The sequence below is a fragment of the Brachyhypopomus gauderio genome, chromosome 3 (genome assembly GCF_052324685.1).
Source record: "Brachyhypopomus gauderio isolate BG-103 chromosome 3, BGAUD_0.2, whole genome shotgun sequence".
Classification (NCBI taxonomy): Eukaryota; Metazoa; Chordata; class Actinopteri; order Gymnotiformes; family Hypopomidae; genus Brachyhypopomus; species Brachyhypopomus gauderio.
Genome location: NC_135213.1, coordinates 14,382,242 through 14,396,331, shown reverse-complemented (window position 1 = coordinate 14,396,331; position 14,090 = coordinate 14,382,242). Strand labels below are relative to the sequence as shown.

Sequence of the window (14,090 nt, the reverse complement as noted above, 5' to 3'; positions counted from 1 at the left end):
GCAGAGCATGCACACCGCGTCCTTCATCAGCAAGGATGGATGTGGCTCTCACCCTTTGACCAGCTCCACCACTATGAAATCATTGCCGTCTCCCCGGTTGTAGAGGATCAGGCCATCGGGGGAGGTGGTCTTGAACTGGAGGAACAGGTGCATGGAGTAGTAGGCCTGCAAGGTCGGCAGGGTCACGTAACTGGAGCGAGACTTGAAGGTCACGGGGTCGGCCACTATGCTTTTGTAGCCGATCATGGCGTTGAGCTCGCAGTAGTCAATGTCCCCGTTCTTACACAAGTCAATGTAGGACATGCCATTGAAGGACAGACCCTGCAGGTGCCCGATGAAGTTGGAGGGCACGGCGGGCATGTAGAGCTTCTCCGTGACGATGCCCGTCTCAATGTTGTGGAACTCTAGCTGTGTGTGGTCACCTGTGATTTGACCTTCAGGAGGAGACCGATCAAATCAGGTTTAGATGAGGGTGAGGTTTTTTGAAAAATTAACACCAAGTTACATGATTTTTGTAAAATCTATATGATTGAGGGGAGCATCCCAGAAGTGAGTGTTGTAAGTGATTGTTGTTAGACAGAGGGGACATTTTCATCTAGTGTACCAACAAACATGAACCATAGGGGACCTGTCCTATACTCAGCCCTTACATACATTACAGCTAATGCAGTATAATAATTTTTGTTTGATAAAAATTATTATACTGCATTAGCTGTAAAAATCCATCCCTTCACCATAGGATGACTGTCACTGTGTGTGTGTGTGTGTGTGTGTGTGTGTGTGTGTGTGTGTGTGTGAGGTGTACCTTCTGAGGGCTGTAAATCATCCACCATTAATGTCAGGCTTTTCCCTCTTCTGACCACACGGACTGTGTGCCATTCATTATCATTCAGGTTCTGGCCCACAAAGATGGTCTCTGGGCCTTTACCTACAACATAGTCCCACATATCCGTTACAACATGGCAGAGAAGGACAGACAGTGGGATGTGGGTAATGGAAAGAGCTGTAACTCATGAAACAGAGAGAGAGAGAGAGAGAGAGAGAGAGAGAGAGAGAGAGAGAGAGAGAGAGAGAAAGACAGAGGTGAGAGAGAAACAGAAAGAGCGAGAGATAGTGGGAGAGAAGAAAAGAGGAGAGGAGACAGCGTAAAGTGAAGTGCCTGACCACTCAATTACTCCTTGTCTCTGTCCCACCACATTCACGCCACAGTTTTATCTCAGCCAGTGCTGGAGTGAAAGGCCCTTACTGTCTTGTCTACAACCACTTTCTGTTTGTGTGCTGTGCATTGTCTTCAGTCCAGTCTAGATTAGACAGTCTTCAGCACAAACCCAAATCTTGCATCTTGACATCACAATCCCATAGCAGCTGGCCCTGGCACTAACCGGTATGATCAAAAGCCCTAGTCCTCCAGAGCGAGGTGTCACGTTTTAGCCACTAGATGGAGCCATGCAACAAGGCTTATCCCTGTTCCCCCCCTACCCCGCCCCACAGGAGAGCTGCCCAGTATCTGCTCAATGCATATTCATCTCACCCCCCCAGCCCCCAAGTGTTTTAGGAAGCACATTTAGAGTCCGCGGACTGTAAACTCCATTTGAGAAGGCAATTTCTCGCTTGTACAGCCAGTCCCACATCCAGTGCACCTGGGCAGCTAGACGCCAGGCTACCGGCCACACTGCGAGCTCCATGGGCTGTGCTCTCTGGCCATTACCGGGCTGGAAGGCGAAGGGGCCGCGGTGTAACTGTCAGAGGCACTTTGGAGCACATCTCGCTTGATAACAGGTGAAGAAGAGGCGCCATTAAAAGAACTGGCAGGCTTGCTATCGATTTTCCCATCCCGCCATGCTCACACTTACTACGAATCCAGATCAGGTGGCCATGAGTCAGCTCATGGGAAAACAGCACAAAAGTCCTTACATTTTGAGGTGCCCCACAGTGCCCCCTAGAGGAATAGCTGTGCTCTACAGTCTACCTTTGTAAGGACAGGAAGGGAGAAGCTAGGGAGGAGCATAATGTGATAAACATGAAGTGCTGTAAGAACATAAATGATTCTGCCCCATTTGTGCTGACTGAGGGTGAAGGGAAGGTCTTGGGCTACTACAGGCATCCGCCTCATTAATGCAGTGGTGCATGTGGGCTAGTAAGACCATGTGGGAAGTAAACAGGTGTGTTTGGCCACACTACACTCATTAGAGATAAGAAGGGACCAATAGCTTCTTCTGTGTCTCTTGTTGCCATGGAAGTGGGGCAGATGGCCATGTGTGTCCGGTTACTTTTATTCCCATCTCCCAAGCTGGGCGGAGAGGGCACAGTTAAATAAAAGAGAGAGGCTAGCACAAGCTGGCAGGAACACTCTGACAGGACAGGACCAGTGGGAGAGTATAGAGCGCACACACACACACACACACACACACACACACACACACACACACACACACACACAGCGCAGAGCGCAGAGCAGGACGTCTCAGGCAGACGGAGGGAGTCTGGCTCTTTTAAGAACACCCATGAGAAGCAGGTACAGGTGGCCATTTTGATTAAGGCCTTCCACCCGCGAGGACACAGTGACTCAGCACTATAGCGTCTCATTAGTCTGACTTGTTTATGAAGCGTTTTACAAAGGGCATTTAAAACCTTTTACTTAGATTGAAATAATTGGTAATTGACTGTAATTGAGAATACAATTAGGCCTTTCACTAACACCAAATATGTAAAAATTACAATACTAATGAATAACTGCTAGCAATTTCTTCCTCTCAATGACATTTGTTTTTAGAAATTATTGAATAAACTTAAAATCAAAACGACTCTGTTTTTCTGCATCTGTAGTTAAAGTCACTGAAACACGTGCATCTATAAAGCTAAATCAGCCCACTCCAGTCAACTGTCACTCAGTGCACATTAAGAGAGCATGAGCTGAAATGACAGCACTCTTAGTGCCAGCCACTGTCCCCCCGAGGGGAGTCACAGCCCCTAATTGGCAGTCTTGCTTTTTGTGTCGCTGGAAAAAATGGTGTTCATAAACACACATACACGCGCACAAGCTCACATACGCACACACACACACACACACACACACACACACACACACACACACACACACAGACAAACACACACACTCACACCCCCAACTGTCTAGAGCTCCTGTGGTGGACAGAAAATTAATGAGGATACAAAAAAGAAGTGAAAAGCCACACAATTGCAGGCTGCTAAAACATGCAAAGCTTCCACTTTCTTCCCTTATATAAAACATCCAGGGACCTTAAATAAAACAGCTCCTTCTGCTCAGAACCGGCAGTTCCCTAGTACTGCCTCCCCGACACCCGAGTCAGACGAAATGAAGCCCTGTCCTTGAAAATCAACACACTGCTCGAAACAAAAATAAATTGATTTAAATGCTGAAATGTGCTATGTTCACACGTGAATCACCACAAAAAGCAAAATGGCTGCTGTTTAAGGGGCTGTCATTTCAAAATGGAGGGAGAGGAAGTCACAGTTTCTGGGGAACAAAATACAAAAAAAAAAAAAAAAAAAAGTCGCCAAAAAATGCGCCATGGTTTACAAAATCATTGTCGGAAATCTGCTTCTTGTGTGACAAATGGAAATAAGGGAGTGGAGAAGAAGGTGGCATTAGAGTCCTCCTCCTTCTGCGAGGCGAAGACCGGCTCAGTGCGGGAGTGTCACCAAGAGCCTGTTCCATTACTGATGTGTTATTAGCTGGAGGCCTCGTCCTCAGCCTGGTGGCAGGTGAGAAAGCGATTGTCACATGCGTCACTGCTCCTCTGCCTCCCAGATGCTAAAGCTGTGTGTTTTCCTGAATCCAGCCCCCCACCGCCACATCACTGTCCCTGTCCTCCCATCACTGTCCCCCTCGTGTCCCCCTCACTGTCACCGTCCCCAACACTGTCCCCCTGCAACCGTCCCAATCACTGTCCGCCCAACTGTCCTTGTTACCATCCTCCCAACCGTCCCTGTCACTGTACCTGTCATTGCCCCCCCCATAACCAGCCCTTGTATCCATCCCCATCACTGTCCCCATCAATGTCCCCATCAATGTCCCAACCCCTTGTCCCTTCTTCTATGTCCCCTTCTCCTCCTCTCTCTGTGCATTCACTGCACTCCATCCAACTCCTGTGTAATTATCTCCCAAGATGCCGTGCTGCCTGGGCGGGTGTGGACACGAGGTCCACACAGCTGCGTTCAGCTCAACGTCCCGCATGTGTCCCGCCGGTCCTGCCCGTCCCGCAGCACCGTCCCGCCTGCAGCCGGAGCCTTCGTGGTACTCGGGAATACAGGGATTGTTGGCAGTACTGGAAATAAAGTTTAAAGTCCCCGGGGCTGAAAAACAAATCTTCTATAAATAAGATAAAGACACGGAAGGTTTCAGATTTGTAGGGCCAAACAGCGGAGGTCCCAGTGGAGAGACGGTGTCCCTCGGGCCTGCTGCATGCTGGCTGCCACAGTTTAGGGGACAAACCAGCCTTCCACCGAGAGGCGGAAGATCAGTTATAAGGACAGGCACTGGGACAGGAGGCTTTGGGTTCGCTGCCCAGTCGAGTAGTACATGAACAAAGTTAGCTGCACTGCCCAGAGCTGAGCATCACTGAGACTAATTGGGTTAATGCCACGGTGATGGAGCAGCGTCCTGTCGAGGGAACATAATTATATGACCATCTGTTCTAGAGCTCAGAGATTAGACCGGCTGGAGACCGGGAGCTGAGATTGTGATATGTACCCTTCTAAAATGGCTTTCAGCACTTCTCTGTACTGATACACTCCTGAAGGGAAGACACTGCTTTGTTGAACACAATCACACACTTCAGATTGTATAGAGACGCATCAACGGAGCGTTTGCGCATGCAAGGCACACACACACACACACACACACACACACACATTTATAGCACATGAGATCGTAATGCCATTGGATCCCCAGTGTGAGCCTTGTGTGCTGCGAGGGCCAACACTCTCTCCACTGTCCTCCACGCTATTTGCATTACAAATGAAACAAGCGTAGGCGCTGCATATTCATGAGCGTGACCACTCCGGTAAGTGGCATCGCTGCTGCATATTTATAGAATAGGTTGTTTCAGGGAAATGAGGTTCTTTTGAATTGTCATGAATTTCACGTTCATGAGGAGGAGGATTCTCTGGACACACCTGAATGTCTCACACTTGTCACCTATAACTGTGAAGATTGAGCACAAGGTGTTGCCAAGTCTGCACCCTCAGGTTCATTTTGTAAAACCTATTTGTGTATATGTGTGTGTGTGTGTGTGTGTGTGTGTGTGTGTGTGTGTGTGAGGGTCTGTATATGTGCATCTTAGCATCTACATGTTTGGTTTCTTTTGTGAGGAATCCACAATGTCAGGAACAAATGAAAATGTAGCAGTCCACAACTTATTTTTTCACTATAAAATATAGGAAGAGAGAAGACATTTGCCTTTTGGCGCTCTGAGCCGGAGTATGACTGTGTTTACATCCGATACTGTTCAAAGCACAACCCTAAATCCATAAGCACAGTCTTACAGGGCTATGTTTGTACTCCAGTGTGGTGGGTTTGTCTATTTTTAGGATAATATATACACATACAGAAACGTACACCTATGTAGGAGTGCGTACACATCTGCATGTGTGAGAGTTTTCTTTAGCAAGCCACCTGAACTTTAGCGCCTATTCGCTAATTATGTCTTGTTTGTATAGTTTGCATGCCAATACAAATGTCTTTGTGTGCTTGTGTTAAGGTATATGCATGTGTACGTGTGTATGTGTGTGTTGTGTTGAGGTGTGTGTGTGTGTGTGTGTGTGCGCGCGCACACACACAGACAGCCCCTGTGAAGGCTCAGCTGTGTTCCCCTCTTGGGTGTTTTGACCAGGTAAACACGGATCACTGAATTGTAGTCAAATTAGCCAATCCACTTAGTCAACAGGGGGTCACCTGCACACCTGTGCAGATGCAGTGCAGTAACACCCAACCACAGGCCTGCACATGCTACGCTATAATTCATGCACAACAGGGAAAAAAAAGAAATCAGAAAACAAGACATTTTCCCTTTTTTCACCCTCAGGTGAATCCCTGAAAGGTCAGGCAGGCCATGAAGGCTTTTGATTGGACAAGAAAAGCAGGTTTAGCTACTGAGGTGATTAAAAAGAACACTGATGTTACTATGTGGTGCAAAAAGTTTTTTTTTTTTTTTTTTTTTGAAGACTGTATTTGGCAGCAGACTTGTGGCTGTCAGTAACGGAGGAAACTGGTCATTACCGTCACTGTGGATGTGAATGAACAGCGGCAGTTTGAGTCACTCAGCGGCTGAGATGTGGAGAAACAAACCCAACCCTCACGCACAAGCACAAACAAACAAAGGGACTTTCTGTGCATTACTTGCAAGGCATCCACTAATTACCCAGGGTCCTTTGCAGGGCGGGCGTTAGTAGAAGCCACTACCCCCTGACAAATCAAAAGGTGGAGATGGGAAGCTAAGGAGCGGTGTGCGGAGATGGCAGGCACCTTCCTCATCCCTCACACTCCTCTCTCTCCATCTGCCGTTGGTGTCCCTCAGCCTGACATGCTGGGAGGTTAATGAGCAAACAAACAGAACGTAACTCGCAGAATCTCTTCATCAACTGCTCCACTCTGAAAAACTAGGCTAAACACCACCGCTTCCATCGTCACTGCTCAGAGAGCAGCAGGTGTAATGGCATGAAGACAAGGCGAGAGGGCCCGCGGGCCCTGGAGCTCGAGGGAGAGCCCTGCAAAGGAGGCTCTCTGAGGAAATGATCCACACTAGGACTGTTGGAAACAGCAAGGGCCGGAGTGTGATGGAGAAGCATTATCACCACTTCTCTGAGCCACTGAGAGCTTCATTTCACTCAGCACTTTAAAATGGAAGCTGTAGGTTACAGCAATGGGCAGGCAGAACCAGAACCAGTGGCCGCCTACCTCACCTTTTATCTAGAGACAGAACCAGAACCAGTGGTCGCCTACCTCACCTTTTATCTAGAGGAAGAACTAACCAGTGGTCTTCTACCTCACTCTCTACCTCAAGGCTGAACCACCCTGTGACCACTGACCTCACCACCTACCTTGAGGGAGAACCACCCCATGGTCTCCTATCTCTGCACACCTCAGACCAAACCAACCAGTGGCCTCACTCTCTACCTCACTCTCTACCTCACTCTCTACCTCACTCTCTACCTTGCTCCTTACCATCAACCTCTCTCTCCATCTCACTCTGCTTCACTCCTCTACCTCACTCTCTCACTTCTCACTCTCCACTTCACTGGGTCCCGGTGGACACAACAGCTACCTTGATGTAAATATTACAGTGTGCACAGACATGTCTAAAACACACACACACACACACACACACACACACACACACACACACACACACACACACACACACACACACACACACACAACCTTGCCCACTCGCACACCTAAACATTTATTCATCAGTACAAACAGAGCATATATCATATTTCATTCAGCACTACAGAAGCGATCAGAGGACAGTGGTATAGGGAAGAGAGTCACTTACTGGTGGTACAGTTATTCCTGATACAGTCTAGATGGGGGAGAACAGACAAGATGTAAATTCCACCTTCAAGGTTAAGACTGCAGAAATCCATGAAAACATACTGTCCACAGACTGGGGACAGACACGCAAATGGCGTGGACAGGAGGAGACCTGTTACACTGGACAAACACACAATCTCTTTCCCCCTCCCCCTCTACCTCCCATGTAGAGATGATGAACTGCAGGTGGAGAGAATGTGCTCTCACACCCCCTCTCACATATCAAGCTCATGAATATTCATGACCTCACTGGCCTGTTAATAAATTTAGAATTAGGGAAATTTGGCAAGTATAGAAATGTGATTATCCTCCGATACGAGTCTCAGAACTGCTGAATATTCAGAGATAATTGATTAATTTCCTTTCTGGGTTAGCTCAGCAAATGGCAGAGGTAGAGAGAGAAACAGAGAGAGTCTAGCCAGTGGAACAGGGCGTCCTCACCACCGCTGCTTCTACCGTTCCCCTGCGCCCTTTTTCTTTTCCGTTTTTTAAAGCCTCCTTCCCTTTAATGAGGTGAAAGGACGACTTAAAGAGTGAGAGGAAGCGTTTCTGCCGACGCAGGTTGTGGGGGACAGTGGCCAGAGCGGGGCGGGGCTGGGGGTGTGGCACAGCAGCGGAGCGTCGAAACATGTCCACCACGAAGCGGCGGCTCGGGGGGCAAGGGGGAGGAGCCACATTTGCAATGCTAATATGTGTCAGACAGGAAGAAGACGAATGAGAAGCCCTCATCAACCCTCCAGCCCAGGCTAGTGATCCACCTCCACCTTTACCAGAGGAGGGCAGCTTCCTTAAGGTGGAGGAAGTGGGCTGTGAACGTCGGCCTCCATCACAGCAGCCAGTTAAGCCAGCGCGTCTGCAGACAGTGTCGGCTACACTACGTCCACGAGAGAAGTTAAAGCTGCTTTATTAGCCTTGGTAACTGTTACTACTGTTCATGCTGCTATACTGACACTGCGGTGCATTCACGATTAAGAACTGTAGCTGTAACCATCATCCTTTCACAATTGCAGCATCGTTCCTCGCACTATTATAAATCTAGCGTTATGAATAAAACAACACGGTGAGCATTAGCGGTGAAGTTCACTTTAACTTGGAGCTATATGGCTATATAGCTGCAATATTGGGGCTGCTGTAATGAATGATGCCTCTCATTTTAGCCCTCACTGCGGAGAAACAGGATGTGTTCGTTGCTATCTCCTGAAAGGTCTACCTCTGGAATGGGGGATCGATATTTCTCGTGTAGCTTCTCTGTGGGCAAGTGTGTGCGGTGATGGAGTGGAGGGCTGAGAGGAATTCAGAGCGAATCACAAATCCGGCTCCTCCGGTGTCCCACGAGGCCGAGGCCCGTTGCGTGTCGTCAACCGCAGCAAAAACGTGGCCGCAAACAGCCAGAGAGCAACGCATGACTGCCCCAACAGGGAGTGCACACCCCGGGTGTGTGTGTGTGTGTGTGTGTGTGTGTGTCAGGGAAAGGTAGGGGTGGAGTGTCTCTTGGAGACAGGACCTTTTGCCATAAATGTGATTTTTAAGTGGACAGGTCTAGTGGCCTTGACCATGTTCAGAAGCCTGATGGTAATATGGCACATTACAGAGAGCGGCGGTCTTGGCTAGAGTGCATTAGTATTCTCCTGCACACACGAGGCCGCTACACTGCCCTCTATCTACTCTAGTGGGTATTACAGGAAAAAAGCTTACATAAAATGCACAAGTTCTAAAGTGTGTGTGTGTGTGTGTGTGTGTGTGTGTGTGTGTGTGTGTGTGTGTGTGTGTGTGTGTGTGTGTGTGTGTGTGCATAGAGGTCGGCTTTCTGAAACCTCCAGCTGGATGCTCAAAGGTGGGTGGTAAGAGGTCAAATATATTAACAACACAGAACAAGTCAAGGGGCAAGAATAAATCAACACTAACACGGTTCTGTGCTTTATGAGCCTGGCCATAGTGCCCTGTGTGTCCACTATATAAGCACACAGAACATGAGTACATCAGTGTTGAGGGTACAGTGTGTAGTGAGTGTGCACTGCCTGATGGGGGCGCTACTGCGCGCTCACCTGGGAGTGAGGGCAAGGCAGCAGACTCTGGCCTTTGAAGGGTCTACACCCTCCCATTCTCTCCAACACACACACATCCACAGCATCTGCCTGATGTGTGTGTGTGACAATAAGTGTTACTGAACTAATATGGTGGTGAAGGGAAAAACTGATAACAGTTTACATTAATTTGTCAAATAGTGAAACTGTGGAAATAGGTAATAAAGAAGAAATATGTTTTTTCATAACTTAATGGGTGTATATAAAAAATCTCTATAAAAATGGGTGTAAATATTTCTGTAACCTTTAAGCATTAAGCATTAAGATGAATTGGATAACACTTTTGCAGTCTGGATTATAGCATGGCTGAAAAGACAAGTGCTCTGGTTGGTTGAAATACCTAGATTGACAGTAAGTCGGACTCGCCCCCCATCCAGCTCCAGTCGGAGGGTGTCCGCAGAGTTGCGGGAGGTGGTTGCCATGAGAACACCGTAGGCACGCTGGGAGCGAAACCGTAGCGACACATCCTCTGCCTCGGTGTGCATCACCAGTGGCAGCTTGATCTTCATAAACTTACTGCCATCATAGCTGAGGATAGTGGCATCTGAGAAAGAGAGAGGGGGGTGGGGGGAGGGGGAGAGGGGGGTGGGGGGAGGGGGAGAGAGGGGGGTGGGGGGAGGGGGAGAGAGAGGGGTGGGGGGAGGGGGAGAGAGGGGTGGGGGGAGGGGGAGAGAGAGGGGTGGGGGGAGGGGGAGAGAGAGGGGTGGGGGGAGGGGGAGAGAGAGGGGTGGGGGGAGGGGGAGAGGGGTGGGGGGAGGGGGAGAGAGGGGGGTGGGGGGAGGGGGAGAGAGGGGTGGGGGGAGAGGGGGGTTAGATGTCATCACGCCCTGTTGTGAAGGGGAGAGCAGTGAGGGCTGAGGGGCTGAAGACTTGTTGATCATAACCACCAAGGTTCATGGAGACAGATGAGTGACAGGTTACTATAGCCTTTTACAGCCGGCCACAGGGGCTTTCCACAGCCTGGCACAACCACACCGCACACCTGTTTTACATACCCACACCACACACCTGTACCACACACCCACACTACACACCTGTACCACACACCCACACCACACACCTGTACCACACACCCACACTACACACCTGTACCACACACCCACACTGCACACTTGTACCACACACTCACACAACACACCTGTACCACACACCCACACCGCACACCTGTACCACACACCAACACCGCACACCTGTACCACACACCCACACCGCACACTTGTACCACACACCCACACCGCACACCTGTACCACACACCCACACTGCACACTTGTACCACACACCCACACCGCACACTTGTACCACACACTCACACAACACACCTGTACCACATACCCACACCGCACACCTGTACCACACACCCACACCACACACCTGTACCACACACCCACACTGCACACTTGTACCACACACCCACACAGCACACCTGTACCACACACCCACACTGCACACTTGTACCACACACCCACTGCACACTTGTACCACACACTCACACAACACACATGTAGCACACACTCACACCGCATACCTGTACCACACACCAACACAACACACCTGTACCACACACCCACACTGCATACCTGTACCACACACCCACACAACACACCTGTACCACACACTCACACAGCACACCTGTACCACACACTCACACAATACACATGTACCACACACTCACACCTGTACCACACACTCACACAACATACATGTACCACACACTCACACAGCACACCCGTACCACACACTCACAAAGCACACCCGTACCACACACTCACACAGCACACCCGTACCACACACTCACAAAGCACACCCGTACCACACACTCACACAACACAACTGTACCACACACTCACACAACATACATGTACCACACACTCACACAGAACACCTGTACCACACACTCACACAACACACATGTACCACACACTCACACAGCACACCTGTACCACACATTCACACAACACACATGTACCACACACTCACACAACACACATGTACCACACACTCACACAACACACCCGTACCACACACTCACACAACACACCTGCACCACACACTCACACAACACACATGTACCACACACTCACACAGCACACCTGTACCACACACTCACACAACACACATGTACCACACACTCACACAACACACCTGTACCACACACTCACACAGCACACCTGTACCACACACTCACACAATACACATGTACCACACACTCACACAGAACACCTGTACCACACACTCACACAACACACATGTACCACACACTCACACAACACACCTGTACCACACACCAACACAACACACCTGTACCACACACTCACACAACATACATGTACCACACACTCACACAACACACATGTACCACACACTTACACAACACACATGTACCACACACTCACACAACATACATGTACCACACACACCCACAGCACCCCTGTACCACACACTCACACAACACACATGTACCACACACCAACACAACACACCTGTACCACACACTCACACAACATACATGTACCACACACTCACACAACACACATGTACCACACACTCACACAACACACATGTACCACACACTCACACAACATACATGTACCACACACACCCACAGCACCCCTGTACCACACACTCACACAACACACATGTACCACACACTCACACAACAAACATGTACCACACACTCACACAACACACATGTACCACACACTCACACAACAAACATGTACCACACACTCACACAGCACACCTGTACCACACACTCACACAATACACATGTACCACACACTCACACAACAAACATGTACCACACACTCACACAGTACACCTGTACCACACACTCACACAACACACATGTACCACACAGCTATACCGCACAGCAAACAAACAATGACATTAAGAACAAAAATCCTGACATCACACACTGGATTCCATTAGTTCATTTCCATACGGAGTGTAATTTGCGACCTCTGACCCTGGTAATGTGTTGGGGCTGTGCCGCAGGGCTCTGGAGCTGTTCACCCCCACACCCCCCACACCCCCCAGCCCTTCACCACTTCTCTAATCTGTTTATTCGTGTGGCAATCACTTCATTGGCCAATTCAATTTGGTGGCTGGATCTTAAGCCACTGAGCTTACTGTGGGAAAGCTCAAAGTGGCAGTCACCATCTTACTGGCTGCCCCGCCGAGAGGCATCGTCTAGAGACAGTGGAAAGATACAGATAACTGACAGCATCTCAGAACACAAACAGGAGCCAGAGAGAAAGATGAAGCCAGCAGCGGGTCCACAAAGCCACTGAAGCCAGTGGTTTTAGACAGACACGTGGGTTGTCCCACAGCAAATGATGGACCCTCAGCAAAGGGGACATAGCATAGCATCTGGCCAGAAGACTATGGAGACATCCCTGTCCATCGGATGATCTCCAGAGACCTCAAAGCTGCAGCCTGGAAGCAATTAGACTGGTTTTCTTTAAGCATGCGCCTGCACACACACACACAAACGTTCACAAACAACTATTGCATTTCTTGTGATGGTCTTGCCATCTCCTGTTACTGTAATTCCTGCGATTGCTTTGCTGTCTCCCGTTTCCGCTGGGACGTAGCCAAGGCTCGGAGTGAAGGGTGTGTGTGTGTGTGTGGGTGGGTGGGGTGAGGGGGGGGGGGGGGTGGAAAACAGGGAGCAGGCAGGAGAACAAGCATGGTAGCACGCATACTTATGAGCACAGGAGAGAGTATTAGCCCCTGAGGAGAAAGTGTACGTGAGTGGGCAAGTGTCTGGGGTGTGCAGGAGTGTGTCTGTGTGTCTGTGTGCATGCATTTGGATGTACGGAAGTGTACGTGTGTGTGCATGCGTTTGGGTCAATGTGAGTCTATGTGTGTGTGTGCATATCACACACACACATGCATTTGGATTTTGCTGAATGTATGTGCATATGTCTGCATGCTTTTGCTAGTATTTCAGTGTGTGGATGTGTGATTGGTTTATGTGACAGCATGCCACGTAAGTGTAAGTGACATGTAAACTTGTAGGTGCATGTGTGTGTGTCCTCATCATAGGGATTATATGAGTTTTGCCATGTTGTGACACTCATCACTTATCATTTGTGAGACTGTGAGCCAGTGTCAGTTGTGCTGATGTACAGTCTCTGCTCACTCTTGTCTATGTGAAAGCTGCTGTGTGTGACTGAGCCCCGTCCTGCCCCATACCCTCCACCCCCACCTGGACGCACCCTGCCGTCAGCTGCCCTGTTTCTGAGCACCACCCCCAAGTGTCTGTGAGAGACAAAATCATAGAGTGGAAGCCTCCCCACCTGGGCGCCAGGCACTCGCCCCCTCCCGAGCCCACTTTGCCCATCAGGACGGCCGTAGCCCGAAACCCGATGCCCGGCCGTCCGAGACCCCCCCCCCCCCCCCCCCTCAGGCCAGAGGGAGTGTAATG

The 14,090-nt window shown here is 49.5% G+C and overlaps 1 protein-coding gene across 15 annotated transcripts in view; it reads right to left on the bottom strand.

The window, feature by feature from the left end:
• Window positions 1-14,090, bottom strand: part of nrxn1a (neurexin 1a) — a 127,945-nt gene that overhangs the window by 47,433 nt on the left and 66,422 nt on the right. For 11 of the 15 annotated variants that reach the window (XM_076999673.1, XM_076999678.1, XM_076999666.1 and 8 more), the window contains 4 exons: window positions 10,001-10,204; window positions 7,539-7,565; window positions 806-928; window positions 53-434 (listed from right to left, as the gene is read on the bottom strand). In XM_076999673.1, coding sequence (XP_076855788.1) covers window positions 53-434; window positions 806-928; window positions 7,539-7,565; window positions 10,001-10,204 — 736 coding nt within the window. The remainder of the gene's footprint in view (window positions 1-52; window positions 435-805; window positions 929-7,538; window positions 7,566-10,000; window positions 10,205-14,090) is intronic. The other 4 variants (XM_076999677.1, XM_076999671.1, XM_076999679.1 and 1 more) reach the window with 1 other exon arrangement.